Below are 19,638 nucleotides of genomic sequence, written 5' to 3' on the forward strand. Positions count from 1 at the left end.
GTTAACATTAACGATGAGTCATCAACATCCTCCTAGAAGGGTGTTAACATTAACAGTCATCACCATCCTCCTAGTAGGGTGTTAACATAAACGATGAGTCATCACCATCCTCCTAGTAGGTTGTTAACATTAACAGTCATCACCATCCTCCTAGAAGGGTGTTAACATTAACGATGAGTCATCACCATCCTCCTAGAAGGGTGTTAACATTAACAGTCCTCACCGTCCTCCTAGAAGGTTGTTAACATTAACAGTCATCACCATCCTCCTAGAAGGGTGTTAACATTAACGATGAGTCATCACCATCCTCCTAGAAGGTTGTTAACATTAACGATGAGTCATCACCATCCTCCTAGAAGGGTGTTAACATTAACGATGAGTCATCACCATCCTCCTAGTTGGGTGTTAACATTAACAGTCCTCACCATCCTCCTAGTAGGGTGTTAACATTAACAGTCATCACCATCCTCCTAGAAGGGTGTTAACATTAACAGTCCTCACCATCCTCCTAGAAGGGTGTTAACATTAACGATGAGTCATCACCATCCTCCTAGAAGGGTGTTAACATTAACGATGAGTCATCACCATCCTCCTAGAAGGGTGTTAACATTAACAGTCATCACCATCCTCCTAGAAGGGTGTTAACATTAACGATGAGTCCTCACCATCCTCCTAGAAGGGTGTTAACATTAACGATGAGTCCTCACCATCCTCCTAGAAGGTTGTTAACATTAACGATGAGTCATCACCATCCTCCTAGTAGGTTGTTAACATTAACGATGAGTCATCACCATCCTCCTAGAAGGGTGTTAACATTAACAGTCATCACCATCCTCCTAGAAGGGTGTTAACATTAATGATGAGTCATCACCATCCTCCTAGAAGGTCGTTAACATTAACGATGAGTCATCACCATCCTCCTAGAAGGGTGTTAACATTAACAGTCCTCACCATCCTCCTAGAAGGGTGTTAACATTAACGATGAGTCATCACCATCCTCCTAGAAGGGTGTTAACATTAACGATGAGTCATCACCATCCTCCTAGAAGGTTGTTAACATTAACGATGAGTCATCACCATCCTCCTAGAAGGTTGTTAACCTTAACGATGAGTCATCACCATCCTCCTAGAAGGTTGTTAACATTAACGATGAGTCATCACCATCCTCCTAGAAGGGTGTTAACATTAACGATGAGTCATCACCATCCTCCTAGAAGGGTGTTAACATTAACGATGAGTCATCACCATCCTCCTAGTAGGGTGTTAACATTAACGATGAGTCCTCACCATCCTCCTAGAAGGGTGTTAACATTAACAGTCATCACCGTCCTCCTAGAAGGGTGTTAACATTAACGATGAGTCATCACCATCCTCCTAGAAGGGTGTTAACATTAACAGTCCTCACCGTCCTCCTAGAAGGTTGTTAACATTAACGATGAGTCCTCACCATCCTCCTAGAAGGTTGTTAACATTAACAGTCATCACCATCCTCCTAGAAGGTTGTTAACATTAACGATGAGTCATCACCATCCTCCTAGAAGGGTGTTAACATTAACAGTCATCACCATCCTCCTAGAAGGGTGTTAACATTAACAGTCATCACCATCCTCCTAGAAGGGTGTTAACATTAACGATGAGTCATCACCATCCTCCTAGAAGGGTGTTAACATTAACGATGAGTCACCACCATCCTCCTAGTAGGGTGTTAACATTAACAGTCCTCACCATCCTCCTAGAAGGCTGTTAACATTAACGATGAGTCATCACCATCCTCCTAGAAGGTTGTTAACATTAACGATGAGTCATCACCATCCTCCTAGTAGGGTGTTAACATTAACGATGAGTCATCACCATCCTCCTAGAAGGGTGTTAACATTAACGATGAGTCATCACCATCCTCTTAGTAGGGTGTTAACATTAACGATGAGTCATCACCATCCTCCTAGAAGGTTGTTAACATTAACGATGAGTCATCACCATCCTCCTAGATGGGTGTTAACATTAACAGTCCTCACCATCCTCCTAGAAGGGTGTTAACATTAACAGTCATCACCATCCTCCTAGTAGGGTGTTAACATTAACAGTCATCACCATCCTCCTAGAAGGTTGTTAACATTAACGATGAGTCATCACCATCCTCCTAGATGGGTGTTAACATTAACAGTCATCACCATCCTCCTAGAAGGGTGTTAACATTAACAGTCATCACCATCCTCCTAGAAGGGTGTTAACATTAACGATGAGTCATCACCATCCTCCTAGTAGGGTGTTAACATTAACGATGAGTCATCACCATCCTCCTAGTTGGTTGTTAACATTAACGATGAGTCATCACCATCCTCCTAGAAGGGTGTTAACATTAACAGTCATCACCATCCTCCTAGAAGGGTGTTAACATTAACAGTCATCACCATCCTCCTAGAAGGGTGTTAACATTAACAGTCATCACCATCCTCCTAGTAGGGTGTTAACATTAACAGTCATCACCATCCTCCTAGAAGGGTGTTAACATTAACGATGAGTCATCACCATCCTCCTAGAAGGGTGTTAACATTAACGATGAGTCATCACCATCCTCCTAGAAGGGTGTTAACATTAACGATGAGTCATCACCATCCTCCTAGAAGGTTGTTAACATTAACGATGAGTCATCACCATCCTCCTAGAAGGGTGTTAACATTAACGATGAGTCATCACCGTCCTCCTAGAAGGGTGTTAACATTAACGATGAGTCGTCACCATCCTCCTAGAAGGGTGTTAACATTAACGATGAGTCATCACCATCCTCCTAGAAGGGTGTTAACATTAACGATGAATCCTCACCATCCTCCTAGAAGGTTGTTAACATTAACAGTCATCACCATCCTCCTAGAAGGGTGTTAACATTAACAGTCATCACCATCCTCCTAGAAGGGTGTTAACATTAACAGTCATCACCATCCTCCTAGAAGGGTGTTAACATTAACGATGAGTCCTCACCATCCTCCTAGAAGGGTGTTAACCTTAACAATTCTATTAACTTTCCACTTAAAACACTTCTGAACTTTCTATTATGAGGTAATCTGGTATAACATATGACCCTTGACCTTCAACTAAGCACTCAGATGACACAGATTCTCACAAGATCTACTTGTAGGTACACAAAACTAAATCTGTATATATATATGACATGTCATTCAACCACACACATCCATGAAATTATATTTTTTCTGAATCAAGATACTCCATTTTGTGGTATAATTGGTTAACAAATTCTAATAGAAAAGGTAATGATCTTCTTTTCCTTGATAAAAGCCAGGTAGTTACCAGGTATACAAAACTAATCTATCATGTTTTCGTTCAGTAAATATTTAACAAGTTTATACTCCAATTTGATTGAGTTGTAGGGTATAGGGTTGATCCTATGAGAAGCCACAGCTCTAGCTAGGCCACTCACACAAATGTGTATGTGGAGAAATTTAACAATTTTCAATTAAGTATATGAATACATTGCCTTGTATTATCATACTGGTGATTTGTGTTCAGGCTATTACCTCCCTTAACAGATTTCAATGATCATAATCAAGTCATAAGGTATTTGTGTGTAAACGTAATATCATTAATTACAGCTCAAAAAACATACACAGTGAAAGTCTTTTGAAAAGGAGATGATATCAATTCGGATAGTTCAAACATACACTTATTTTCTGAAACATAATTCAGTATAATTCAAAAAAGTTCATCAATATTTATTTAATTTTGTTGGAACTGACCGGACCAGTAGACCAGTAAATAGTAGCATACCTGAGTTATTGGTTCAGTTTTCTTTGGTTTAGGTATTCTCCGAAGTAAATTACATGTACTCAAATTTCACCAACAGAGATCACTCAAAAGTCAAACAAGCATACTGAGCATAACTAAAGGAATACTTATCCCCTACTCTATCCCCACTAGAGCCCTCACAAGGATGGTGACCTTGACCTTCACCCAGCAACCCTGAAACTTCACTTATCCAAGATATTATGGTTGTTTGTTATTGTGTGAAGTTTGATCACAATCCTCTAAGAAATGAAGCTGCTAGAGAGAGCTAACAATTATAATTTGGAAAAGATGAGAGTGGCAGTGTAAGGAAATAAGAGATGAGAGTGGCAGTGTAAGGAAATAAGAAATGAGAGGGGCAGTGTAAGGAAATAAGAAATGAGAGGGGCAGTGTAAGGAAATAAGAGATGAGAGGGGCAGTGTAAGGAAATAAGAAATGAGAGGGGCAGTGTAAGGAAATAAGAGATGAAAGGGGCAGTGTAAGGAAATAAGAGATGAGAGTGGCAGTGTAAGGAAATAAGAAATGAGAGGGGCAGAGTAAGGAAATAAGAAATGAGAGGGGCAGTGTAAGGAAATAAGAGATGAGAGGGGCAGTGTAAGGAAATAAGAAATGAGAGGGGCAGTGTAAGGAAATAAGAGATGAGAGGGGCAGTGTAAGGAAATAAGAAATGAGAGGGGCAGTGTAAGGAAATAAGAGATGAGTGGGACAGTGTAAGGAAATAAGAAATGAGAGGGGCAGTGTAAGGAAATAAGAAATGAGAGAGGCAGTGTAAGGAAATAAGAGATGAGAGGGACAGTGTAAGGAAATAAGAAATGAGAGAGGCAGTGTAAGGAAATAAGAGATGAGAGGGGCAGTGTAAGGAAATAAGAGATGAGAGGGGCAGTGTAAGGAAATAAGAAATGAGAGGGGCAGTGTAAGGAAATAAGAGATGAGAGGGGCAGTGTAAGGAAATAAGAAATGAGAGGGGCAGTGTAAGGAAATAAGAGATGAGAGGGACAGTGTAAGGAAATAAGAGATGAGAGGGGCAGTGTAAGGAAATAAGAACCTGACCACATGGGTTTCACATCCTCATCAGTTAACATCCAGCTGGTCAAGTTCTATATATCTGGTCAGTTTACCTCCAGCTGGTCAAGTTTTATATATCTGGTCAGTTTACCTCCAGCTCGTCAGTTTTATATATTAGGTCAGTTTGTTTAATCAACATCTATGATATCAGTATTCTATTTATATGTAAATCAGAACTTGTCGATTCCTTTGACATGAGCTGAACTGATTCTACATGAGGGAGTCACAGAAACTTACATAACGTTTCTCGAGGATTACTATTGGTTATTGACTGTACATCAGGCCATGTGTTGTATATAGTCGAGTGTTCAGGTCTGACAAGGACAGCTGTCATGTGTAGTCTACGGTACATCTGTATATGCAAGTGTGTGTATACATGTTGACACTTTTGGCCCTCAGGCCCCTGGGGGATGGGGACCATATAATTCTCACTTTTGGGTGACTCTTAGCCATAGAAGCTTCCTGCCATATTTCACTGAATTTGTTTCAGCGGTTTTGGAGAAGAAGTCGAAAATGTAAATTGTTTACGGACACAAGACGACAGACAAAAGGCGATTAGAATAGGTCACCTGTGACCTAATAAGGCTTTGGCCCATATTCAAGGTCACAGAGGGAAATTCTTGACATTTGGACCCAAATGACCTTGACCTATAACGCATTGACCGTTATCTTTGATTTCTTGCATAATTCCAACCAACTTTGCATCAAATTGCCAAATCAAAATGTTCATTAATGAAAAGATACAGTGATAAATCCAAGATGGCTGCCTGTCACCATTTTGTTTTCCAGTTCAAAATCAAAATTGAATGGGACCAAGGGGAACTTAAATTTTAAGTTTGAGAAATATGCCTCCAGTACTTTTCAAAAGTTAGCAGGTCACTTGTCAGCTATGTCCTGTTTTTTGTAGGACAACTTTTGGGGACATTTTATATTTCTGATCAGTTGATAGAGACAATTGACAACCAAGGGCAATATTTTGATGACTAGTGCTAAATAATCTGTTAAGTTCTGTAGGTAAAGAGAAATAACTCAGTACTCCATGTAGATCGGTAGCATTGAAGGGAAATTAAAAACATCTTAATCCAACAAGGTTGAGTATGAAACGGTGAGCCCTTGGACAGGATAGCCATACCATAGCTATTGATTTCTAGTATGAGCTAGGAGATCTTTGGTCATAAACTTTCTCATCAGATGATACTGACCATCGTTCAACTATATAGTGACCACTGCAAATGACCAGTAAGAAATCAATAAGAAAGGCATCAGCTTACTTTACTGAGAGATGACTGTTGTAAGAATGACAATTCTAACAATATAATTACGTCTGGTCTGGTCTGGTCTGGTCTAGGTGGCGTATGACAGGTCTCCCATATGTTGTTCTGTGAGGTAATCACCAACTACAAGGAGACCCTGCCTCAAAATGACCCTGGCTGTTCATGGGTCTAAACCCAGGAAACAATCAAACAAAATGCAAATAGACATCTAACATTGTACCTGACCTCTGATATATAACATTGTACCTGACCTATATAACATTGTACATGACCTATATAACAGTGTACCTGACCTATATAACATTGTACCTGACCTATATAACATTGTACATGACCTCTGACATATAACATTGTACCTGACCTATATAACATTGTACCTGACCTCTGACATATAACATTGTACCTGACCTCTGACATATAACATTGTACCTGACCTATATAACATTGTACCTGACCTGACATATAACATTGTACCTGACCTCTGACATATAACATTGTACCTGACCTCTGACATATAACATTGTACCTGACCTATATAACATTGTACCTGACCTCTGACATATAACATTGTACCTGACCTATATAACATTGTACCTGACCTCTGACATATAACATTGTACCTGACCTCTGACATATAACATTGTACCTGACCTATATAACATTGTACCTGACCTATATAACATTGTACCTGACCTATATAACATTGTACATGACCTCTGACATATAACATTGTACCTGACCTATATAACATTGTACATGACCTCTGACATATAACATTGTACCTGACCTCTGACATAAAACATTGTACCTGACCTATATAACATTGTACTTGACCGTTATAACATTGTACATGACCTCTGACATATAACAGTGTACCTGACCTATATAACATTGTACCTGACCTATATAACATTGTACCTGACCTATATAACATTGTACCTGACCTGACATATAACATTGTACCTGACCTCTGACATATAACATTGTACCTGACCTCTGACATATAACATTGTACCTGACCTATATAACATTGTACCTGACCTATATAACATTGTACCTGACCCATATAACATTGTACATGACCTCTGACATATAACATTGTACCTGACCTCTGACATATAACATTGTACCTGACCTATATAACAATGTATATTACATTGTACATGACCTCTGACATATAACATTGTACCTGACCTCTGACATAAAACATTGTACCTGACCTATATAACATTGTACTTGACCGTTATAACATTGTACATGACCTCTGACATATAACAGTGTACCTGACCTATATAACATTGTACCTGACCTATATAACATTGTACCTGACCTATATAACATTGTACCTGACCTGACATATAACATTGTACCTGACCTCTGACATATAACATTGTACCTGACCTCTGACATATAACATTGTACCTGACCTATATAACATTGTACCTGACCTATATAACATTGTACCTGACCCATATAACATTGTATATGACCTCTGACATATAACATTGTACCTGACCTCTGACATATAACATTGTACCTGACCTATATAACAATGTATATTACCTTTATAACAATGTACCTATACTCTAACATATTCTATTGTCTTACCCTCCAGTTCATGCTCTAACCTGTCCAGTCGATCCATATCATTGAAAATGTCAGATGTCATGATTCTTCTCTTCTATGAATCCACCATTAATTAATTCTTAGATGCAAAACTACTGATTTGCTGTACAAAATGTCTACATGCAAATATCACAACAGAAAACATGCTCGTACATACAACAATAAGCCTATCACTTTTAATTTGAGTCTACTTAATATTTCCCCCTCATATCCTGCCCATTGTTCCTTAAGTAAAGAGCCCTTGTTAATACAGACCAGCCTGAAGACTACTATCCCCGATAATACACACCAATAATACACACCGTTTTAAACAGGAAAACCTCTGGCTAGTGTTTGTATAATGCTACATTCCATCAGTCCATGTATGAGATGTGATAACAAGAGGCCCATGGGGCCTGTATCGCTCACCTGGTTGGATTTGACCAAATGTCAAAATAGTATTCATGTTCAATTCGTTTTATTTCTCAACCTCAAACAATGCTTTATATGCTTAAAGTGTGGGGATCCCAACTGCTTTGAAGAAATAACGAAGTCCAGACTCTCTATGTTTACAACATGCATTCATAACTCTATGACTAGAAGCGATTTAAAGGAATTACATTTATTTCCCCTATGGGGCCCCACAACTTTGGCCAAAGTCATCATTAAATGCGAAACAGGCCGCAAGAATGTTTCTGACCAAATTGGGTTCAAATCCATTCATAACTTAATGACTAGTAGCAATTTAAAGTAATAACCTCTATTTCCCCTATTGGGCCCCGCCCATTTGGCCCCTCAGGTCAGAGTCGCCTTTTATGCAAAATCTGTTCCCCTTCCCCCAAGGATGTTCCTGACTAAATTAAGTTCAAACCCATTCATAACTTTATGACAAGCAGCGATTTAAAGGCATTACCTCTATTTCCCCTATTGGGCCCCGTCCCTCAGGCCCCTTGGGGTTCAGAGTCACCATTTATGCAAAATCTGTTCCCTTTCCCACATAGATGTTTCTGACCAAATTGGGTTCAAATCCATTGATAACTTTAGGACTAGTAGCAATTTAAAGGAATTACCTCTATTTCCCCTATTGGGCCCCGCCCCTCAGGCCCCTTGGGGTCTGAGTTACCATTTATGCAAAATCTGTTCCCCTTCCTCCAAGGATGTTTCTGACCAAATTTGGTAAAAATCCAACAAGAACATTTTGACTAGTAGCGATTTGAAGCAAATGTTGACCGACGACGGACGGCGGACAACGGACGGATGGACGCCGCGCCATGACAAAAGCTCACCGGACCTTCGGTCCAGGTGAGCTAATAAAAACACAGTTCAGACTGGTTGTTCCTATTTACCAGCAAATGATCTGGTAGCTGCCTCTGTGAAGGAGTTATATTCTCCCTTACATCAGTAGTGTAGTCATCAATCTCATTCTCTATCAAGTTAACATGTGTTAATGTTTGTGTGACATGACTCTCTATCAAGTTAACATGTGTAAATGTTTGTGTGTCATGACTCTCTATCAAGTTAACATGTGTTAATGTTTGTGTGTGACATGGCTCCCTATCAAGTTAACATGTGTAAATGTTTATGTGTGACATGACTCTCTATCAAGTTAACGTGTAAATGTTTGTGTGACATGACTCTCTATCAAGTTAACGTGTAAATGTTTGTGTGACATGACTCTCTATCAAGTTAACGTGTAAATGTTTGTGTGACATGACTCTCTATCAAGTTAACATGTGTAAATGTTTGTGTGACATGACTCTCTATCAAGTTAACGTGTAAATGTTTGTGTGACATGACTCTCTATCAAGTTAACATGTGTAAATGTTTGTGTGACATGACTCTCTATCAAGTTAACATGTGTAAATGTTTGTGTGTGACATGACTCTCTATCAAGTTAACATGTGTTAATGTTTGTGTGTGGCATGACTCTCTATCAAGTTAACATGTGTAAATGTTTGTGTGTCATGACTCTCTATCAAGTTAACATGTGTTAATGTTTGTGTGTGACATGACTCTATCAAGTTAACATGTGTTAATGTTTGTGTGTCATGACTCTATCAAGTTAACATGTGTTAATGTTTGTGTGTGACATGACTCTCTATCAAGTTAACATGTGTAAATGTTTGTGTGGCATGACTCTCTATCAAGTTAACATGTGTAAATGTTTGTGTGTGACATGACTCTCTATCAAGTTAACATGTGTTAATGTTTGTGTGACATGACTCTCTATCAAGTTAACATGTGTAAATGTTTGTGTGTCATGACTCTCTATCAAGTTAACATGTGTAAATGTTTGTGTGTGACATGGCTCCCTATCAAGTTAACATGTGTAAATGTTTATGTGTGACATGACTCTCTATCAAGTTAACGTGTAAATGTTTGTGTGACATGACTCTCTATCAAGTTAACATGTGTTAATGTTTGTGTGTGACATGACTCTATCAAGTTAACATGTGTAAATGTTTGTGTGTCATGACTCTCTATCAAGTTAACATGTGTAAATGTTTGTGTGACATGACTCTATCAAGTTAACATGTGTAAATGTTTGTGTGACATGACTCTCTATCAAGTTAACATGTGTGTCAAGTTAACATGTGTAAATGTTTGTGTGTCATGACTCTCTATCAAGTTAACATGTGTAAATGTTTGTGTGTCATGACTCTCTATCAAGTTAACATGTGTTAATGTTTGTGTGTGTCATGACTCTATCAAGTTAACATGTGTAAATGTTTGTGTGGTATGACTCTCTATCAAGTTAACATGTGTAAATGTTTGTGTGGTATGACTCTCTATCAAGTTAACATGTGTAAATGTTTGTGTGTCATGACTCTCTATCAAGTTAACATGTGTAAATGTTTGTGTGGTATGACTCTCTATCAAGTTAACATGTGTAAATGTTTGTGTGTGACATGACTCTCTATCAAGTTAACATGTGTTAATGTTTGTGTGGTATGACTCTCTATCAAGTTAACATGTGTTAATGTTTGTGTGTGACATGACTCTCTATCAAGTTAACATGTGTAAATGTTTGTGTGTCATGACTCTCTATCAAGTTAACATGTGTTAATGTTTGTGTGTCATGACTCTATCAAGTTAACGTGTAAATGTTTGTGTGTCATGACTCTCTATCAAGTTAACATGTGTAAATGTTTGTGTGTGACATGACTCTCTATCAAGTTAACATGTGTAAATGTTTGTGTGTGACATGACTCTCTATCAAGTTAACATGTGTAAATGTTTGTGTGTCATGACTCTCTATCAAGTTAACATGTGTAAATGTTTGTGTGTGTCATGACTCTCTATCAAGTTAACATGTGTAAATGTTTGTGTGTCATGACTCTCTATCAAGTTAACATGTGTAAATGTTTGTGTGTGTCATGACTCTCTATCAAGTTAACATGTGTAAATGTTTGTGTGTGGCATGACTCTCTATCAAGTTAACATGTGTAAATGTTTGTGTGTGGCATGACTCTCTATCAAGTTAACATGTGTAAAGATACAACACCAGCTCTGCATATTGACAGCCACTTTCAGAACTGCTTTAATTCCTTGATGGTATCAGAGTATCGTTCTAAATATAACCTTAATCAATTAAAACGATGCAACTGATTTAATACAGCATGCAAAACAGAAAACATTGAAACGACAAACTTTTATAATGAGCACAGCAACGGCCGACATTCAACATTCCATTATCAAAACAATATAACAAGGAAATACCGATGTTTTCAAATATCTTAAAAACAGTTTTAACATGCTACTTACAACAATGTGAAAAAAAGTGCTTCACACACATCAAATGTTCACATTGGTGACACAACAACGAAGTGAAAACAGGTCATGTGACTTACACACAGCGGAGGACGTCCCAGTACCAAGAGCAGCTTCCATAGGCAAAGTCAAAATCAGCTGTTATTAATCGTAGAAAAAACAACAATTCAAAAAATACATCAGTGTCAACAACCTTTACATGGTAGTGTGGTTTTCATCCTGTTACTACGTGTGGTATGTCACCCCGATATTGAAGCAGCCATGTTGACTGGTAAATCACACTACAAACAGTGACACAGCCACGTTTTCAGACTGGTAAATCTTACTACAGTGATACAGCCACATTTTCAGACTGGTAAATCTTACAACAGTGACACAGCCACGTTTTCAGACTGGTAAATCTTACTACAGTGTTACAGCCACGTTTTCAGACTGGTAAATCTTATGACAGTGACACAGCCACGTTTTCAGACTGGTAAATCTTATGACAGTGATACAGCCACATTTTCAGACTGGTAAATCTTACTACAGTGATACAGCCACATTTTCAGACACGCAGATCTTACTACAGTGACACAGCCACGTTTTCAGACTGGTAAATCTTACTACAGTGACACAGCCACATTTTCAGACTGGTAAATCTTACTACAGTGATACAGCCATGTTTCGAGACTGGTAAATCTTACGACAGTGACACAGCCACGTTTTCAGACACGCAGATCTTACTACAGTGACACAGCCACATTTTCAGACTGGTAAATCTTACTACAGTGATACAGCCACGTTTTCAGACTGGTAAATCTTACTACAGTGATACAGCCACATTTTCAGACTGGTAAATCTTACAACAGTGACACAGCCACGTTTTCAGACTGGTAAATCACACAACAAACAGTGACACAGCCACGTTTTCAGACTGGTAAATCTTACTACAGTGATACAGCCACGTTTTCAGACTGGTAAATCTTATGACAGTGACACAGCCACGTTTTCAGACACGCAGATCTTACTACAGTAATACAGCCACATTTTCAGACTGGTAGATCTTACTACAGTGATACAGCCATGTTTTCAGACTTATTCTACAATAATGTGCCATATCACTTGTTGTCCATGTTAATTTTTTGTAGCTCGGTTTCATTTTGGGAAAGGTGCTGAGAAAAGTTACTGGGTAATGATAAGTTATGGTTTTGCAGAAAATACACTAAATAATTTGTGATGGTAAGTATACCGGTAGGCTGTATATAAAGAATAACATCAATCTCATTTTCTGAAATCTCAAAAGTATGTATTAAAGTTTTTATTATTCCACAAACTTTTACAAACATTGTTCACCACCACCAGCTTTTCTGTGGCTGTACTTCTAACACGAACCTACCCAGCCTACCCAACCTACCGAACCGCACCTTCCAAACCTACCAAACCTACCCAACCTACCCAACCTACCCAACCTACCGAACCGAACCTTCCAAACCTACCAAACCTACCAAACCTACCCAACCTACCGAACCGAACCTTCCAAACCTACCAAACCTAACAAACCTACCAAACCTACCCAACCTACCCTACCTACCAAACCTACCCAGCGTACCTAACCTACCAAACCTACAAAACCTACCCAGCCTACACAACCTACCGAACCGAACCTTCCAAACCTAACAAACCTACCAAACCTACCCAACCTACCGAACCGAACCTTCCAAACCTACCAAACCTAACAAACCTACCAAACCTACCCAACCTACCCTACCTACCCAACCTACCCAACCTACCCAACCTACCGAACCTACCGAACCGAACCTTCCAAACCTAACAAACCTACCAAACCTACCCAACCTACCCAACCTACCAAACCTACCCAACCTACCGAACCGAGCCTTCCAAACCTACCCAACCTACCAAACCTACCAAACCTACCCAACCTACCAAACCTACCCAACCTACCCAACCTACCCTACCTACCAAACCTACCCAGCGTACCTAACCTACCAAACCTACAAAACCTACCCAGCCTACCCAACCTACCGAACCGAGCCTTCCAAACCTAACAAACCTACAAAACCTACCCAGCCTACCCAACCTACCGAACCGAACCTTCCAAACCTACCAAACCTACCAAACCTACCCAACCGAACCTTCCAAACCTAACAAACCTACCCAACCTACCCAACCTACCCAACCTACAAAACCTACAAAACCTACCCAACCTACCCAACCTACCAAACCTACAAAACCTACCCAACCTACCAAACCTACAAAACCTACAAAACCTACCCAACCTACCAAACCTACAAAACCTACCCAACCTACCCAACCTACCAAACCTACAAAACCTACAAAACCTACCCAACCTACCCAACCTACCAAACCTACCCAACCTACCCAACCTACCAAACCTACAAAACCTACAAAACCTACCAAACCTACAAAACCTACCAAACCTACAAAACCTACCCAGCCTACCCAACCTACCGAACCGAACCTTCCAAACCTACCAAACCTACCCAACCTACCCAACCTACCAAACCTACCCAACCTACCCAACCGAACCTTCCAAACCTACCCAACCTACCCAACCTATCCTACCTACCAAACCTACCCAGCGTACCTAACCTACCAAACCTACAAAACCTACCCAGCCTACCCAACCTACCGAACCGAGCCTTCCAAACCCAACAAACCTACAAAACCTACCCAGCCTACCCAACCTACCGAACCGAACCTTCCAAACCTAACAAACCTACAAAACCTACCCAACCTACCCAACCTACCAAACCTACAAAACCTACCCAACCTACCAAACCTACAAAACCTACAAAACCTACCCAACCTACCAACCTACAAAACCTACCCAACCTACCCAACCTACCAAACCTACAAAACCTACAAAACCTACCCAACCTACCCAACCTACCAAACATTACCCAACCTACCCAACCTACCAAACCTACAAAACCTACAAAACCTACCAAACCTACAAAACCTACCAAACCTACAAAACCTACCCAGCCTACCCAACCTACCGAACCGAACCTTCCAAACCTACCAAACCTACCCAACCTACCCAACCTACCAAACCTACCCAACCTACCCAACCGAACCTTCCAAACCTACCCAACCTACCCAACCTATCCTACCTACCAAACCTACCCAGCGTACCTAACCTACCAAACCTACAAAACCTACCCAGCCTACCCAACCTACCGAACCGAGCCTTCCAAACCCAACAAACCTACAAAACCTACCCAGCCTACCCAACCTACCGAACCGAACCTTCCAAACCTAACAAACCTACCAAACCTACCCAACCTACCCAACCTACCAAACCTACAAAACCTACAAAACCTACCCAACCGAACCTACCCAACCTACCAAACCTACCCAGCGTACCCAACCTACTCAACCTACGCAGTCTATGGTCTCAGAAGTAGGAGTGACACGGTTTTTGTAAATTAATAAACTTTGTCATGATCATAATCTCTGTTTACTTATGATTGTATACTCTGGTCCCTTTGATATTTTCTGTATACATACAACACAATAAAGGAATACCGCAAACAGCATCACTGTAATGTTGCTACTCGGTGGTGATATTGAGCCAATTTAATATAAACATTTCTCCATAGGAACATAACAAGCCAACATTCCCAGTTACAGAAATGTTACTTAAACCAACATTCCCAGTTACAGAAACATCACAAGCCAACATTCCCAGTTACAGAAACGTTACTAACCAACATTCCCAGTTACAGAAACGTTACTAACCAACATTCCCAGTTACAGAAATGTTACTATAACCAACATTCCCAGTTACAGAAATGTTACTATAACCAACATTCCCAGTTACAGAAATAACCAACATTCCTAGTTACAGAAATAACCAACATTCCTAGTTACAGAAACATCACAAGCCAACATTCCCAGTTACAGAAACGTTACTAACCAACATTCCCAGTTACAGAAACGTTACTAACCAACATTCCCAGTTACAGAAATGTTACTATAACCAACATTCCCAGTTACAGAAATGTTACTATAACCAACATTCCCAGTTACAGAAATAACCAACATTCCTAGTTACAGAAATAACCAACATTCCTAGTTACAGAAACGTTACTAACCAACATTCCCAGTTACAGAAATGTTACTATAACCAACATTCCCAGTTACAGAAATGTTACTAACCAACATTCCCAGTTACAGAAATGTTACTATAACCAACATTCCCAGTTACAGAAATAACCAACATTCCCAGTTACAGAAACATTACTAACCAACATTCCCAGTTACAGAAACGTTACTAACCAACATTCCCAGTTACAGATTTGTTACTAACCAACATTCCCAGTTACAGAAATGTTACTAAACAACACTCCCAGTTACAGAAATGTTACTATAACCAACATTCCCAGTTACAGAAACGTTACTAACCAACATTCCCAGTTACAGAAATGTTACTATAACCAACATTCCCAGTTACAGAATCGTTACTAACCAACATTCCCAGTTACAGAAATGTTACTATAACCAACATTCCCAGTTACAGAAATAACCAACATTCCTAGTTACAGAATCGTTACTAACCAACATTCCCAGTTACAGAAATGTTACTATAACCAACATTCCCAGTTACAGAAATGTTACTATAACCAACATTCCCAGTTACAGAAACGTTACTAACCAACACTCCCAGTTACAGAAATGTTACTATAACCAACATTCCCAGTTACAGAATTGTTACGAACCAACATTCCCAGTTACAGAAATGTTACTATAACCAACATTCCCAGTTACAGAAATAACCAACATTCCCAGTTACAGAAACGTTACTAACCAACATTCCCAGTTACAGAATCGTTACTAACCAACATTCCCAGTTACAGAAACGTTACTAACCAACATTCCCAGTTACAGAAATGTTACTATAACCAACATTCCCAGTTACAGAATCGTTACTAACCAACACTCCCAGTTACAGAAATGTTACTATAACCAACATTCCCAGTTACAGAAAAGGTACTAACCAACATTCCCAGTTACAGAAATGTTACTAACCAACATTCCCAGTTACAGAAATGTTACTAACCAACATTCCCAGTTACAGAAATGTTACTTAATGTTACTAACCAACATTCCCAGTTACAGAAACGTTACTAACCAACATTCCCAGTTACAGAAATGTTACTAACCAACATTCCCAGTTACAGAATTGTTACTAACCAACATTCCCAGTTACAGAATTGTTACTAACCAACATTCCCAGTTACAGAATTGTTACTAACCAACATTCCCAGTTACAGATTTGTTACTAACCAACATTCCAAGTTACAGAAACATTACAAGCCAACATTCCCAGTTACAGAAACAGTATATATATACAGTGGAACTTCGTTAACTCGAACTCGGAAAACTCGAATACCCCGCTTAACTCAAAGTACCTCGTCAGTCCCGGCCAAATTCTTTCTTTATCTTAGTAAAGAAAACTCGGAAAACTCGAACTCGGAAAACTCGGAAAACTAAAAAAACTCGGATAATTTGGTCCCAACAATAAAAATCCTATTTGAAATGATCGAATAACTCGAAGTATAATTTTCGGGTCCAACAACGATCGGTGGTAAACGCCGACATTTTTTAACAGCTAAATTCCGTTTGTAATACTGAATATATCGGCACTACAAAACTACATGCTATTATAAGTGTTTCATAAATTCATTAAAGAAATTGTCGGTGGAATCTTATAACAACAACTCTTGGTGATAAAAGGTACTGCTTTACTTACATCAGGTAATTTCCTAAGGTGGTCGCCGATATTAGTACACACAATAGGCCTAGTAAACAACTCATCTACCCGCTCGCTCATGCGGGACTATAATTTCTGACACACCGGTAGATCTACCCGGCTGATGATTTTACATGTGTAGAAATGAAACAGTCACCGGTGCCTATTAAATCTTTAAACTGCTGAAACAATAGCGTTATTACTGCCGAGGTGTTCAGAGTACGACTGCAATGGTCAGCGCTGTCTATTAAATCGGATAACATGCCAACTCAGTAACAGTAACATTTTATATGCACATGCGCAGCCCAACTTCCGGTGCTAATACACATGGAAATGGCGTGGTTATCAATAAAAAGTAAGTAGGCCTATCAAACAGTATTTTATATGTCCAATTTAAGGTAATGGTTCTGTTACGTTTTACATACAATCTGTGTTAAACTTAAACGGTTATTTGATTTGACATGAATAAATTGTTATTCTGTCGAATTCCGTTTTATCGTTATTCCTTTTGCAAACATGACTTGCACATCAGATCGTTATTGAAGTGACTAAGTGAAAGAAACTTTATCGTGACTGTATATCGGCAAAACTACACCAAACTACAAGTGACAGAACGAAACATTACATATATAATTACATGTATTGACCAGTCTTCACACTAAACTGATGAGCGACAGAGCGGAGTTATAATGATTATATAATGTTGACAAATATTGACCAAACTTTTCACCAAAAATGATAACTCGACTTCGAGTTAACGAAGTTCCACTGTACAAGCCAACATCCCTATTTTTCTTTTTTCTAAAGAGAAACCTTTGCTTTCCAAATAAGAAATATAAAACTCTTCAAGAAATATCAAACTTTCTAAGATCAATGTTCTGTTAAACAAAAAATATAAGAATTTATTGTAAAAGAGTTTCAATGACATTAGTTTTTTACATAGCATAAAATTAAGTATAGTCGTTGATTCTGCAACAAAGCTGTTGTACAGTCAGTTAAACATGTAACGGTACCTACCTGCCAGTGGTCCGAGTTCGTCCTCACGGAACAGATCCTCCTGACTACTGCTACTAGCACTTCCCGTACTACGTCTCATCTCGGCAGCACCCTCTGGTGGTTGGATCTGGGCGTGTCTACTCCGCCTCATCACTACTGGTGAGGCGTGAAAATCTGTGTGGTCACCCGATGGTCCGCTTGGTAAACCTTCGTCGACAGCTGCTTTCCTAACACAGAGATCGTCACCAGAAGAGGAAATAGAAGAAACGTCATCTGCAAATGGAATGTCGTTCGCACCAGAGACGGTGTCAACTTTTGGAATGTTAACAGCAGAAGATGACTGTTGAGAAGGATCGCGGAGGTACACAGTCTCGGTAATAGTCTCCATGTCCCGGGAAGAACGTTTACTCTGTAATATGACAATAAAATCAATTCCTAAGTCAGAATTACATTGTCTATTGCCCGATGTCCTGCTATTTTTCATTCTTGACAATTAAAACATGCATATGAATGTTAAAAACACCATTTTAGAATCATTTCCATGAACAACAGGATTTGTCTCCCTTTGTCCACTTTACACTGTGACATATTTGATATATATCCATGTGATTACAATACAAAATTAATCAGTAAACAACAAACTTTACACTGTTTTTCCCCCATATTTGTCCTATCAACCATAAATTTACACATGTACTTCATGTGAATGCTTAATATGCAGATACATTTTGGGGCGAGATTTTTTCAAAAAAATTGTCCAGTCTAATCGAATAATTACCGACAATTATACCACTTTTAGTAAGGTAGATTATCAATACTTGGCTTGAACTGAACACATGTTATTGGTTAGAAATGGTTGGTCGAGTGTATCAGACAGGAGATCTGAACCACCAGTTACTTTAACCTTTAAAGTGAACCAGAAAAGATGTTTGGTGAAACAAGTAAATAAACATGGTTCAGATATAATCTAAATCTATTGAGAAGTTCACATATCTTGTTGGGTAAAAACCTACATCAATGCCAGCCATCTTCTCCTGTATACCCTGCATGGCTGTGTTGGGTGAGGGAGGAGGGAAGTCGGGCGTGGCTGGCTGTGGATAGCCTGTCGGGGTCAGGGGTATCTCCTCCCGAATCAACCTCTTTTTCTCAAACTCAAGAGAAGGAGGTTTAGCCAGCTTTCCTTCTCCCATATCTACAACAGATTGTGTACAAACCATCGGTATCATCAGATCTATACAGGAACTGACAATAGGTTTATATTGTTGATGTACTTCAGTTCAATCTGTCCAAGTCTCTATTTGGATTAAACAGCTTACTGTTAAATCAGGATTTATAATCTTTTTGAGACT

The 19,638-nt window shown here is 39.2% G+C and overlaps 1 protein-coding gene across 2 annotated transcripts in view; it reads right to left on the bottom strand.

The window, feature by feature from the left end:
• The window catches only part of LOC117336317 (ankyrin repeat and SAM domain-containing protein 1A-like), a 227,448-nt gene that overhangs the window by 156,701 nt on the left and 51,109 nt on the right, over positions 1-19,638 (bottom strand). For both annotated transcript variants that reach the window (XM_033896807.1, XM_033896808.1), the window contains exons 12-13: positions 19,303-19,481; positions 18,311-18,698 (exon numbers count right to left, since the gene is read on the bottom strand). In XM_033896807.1, coding sequence (XP_033752698.1) covers positions 18,311-18,698; positions 19,303-19,481 — 567 coding nt within the window. The remainder of the gene's footprint in view (positions 1-18,310; positions 18,699-19,302; positions 19,482-19,638) is intronic.

This window comes from Pecten maximus, chromosome 10 (assembly GCF_902652985.1).
Source record: "Pecten maximus chromosome 10, xPecMax1.1, whole genome shotgun sequence".
In the NCBI taxonomy this organism is placed as follows: domain Eukaryota; kingdom Metazoa; phylum Mollusca; class Bivalvia; order Pectinida; family Pectinidae; genus Pecten; species Pecten maximus.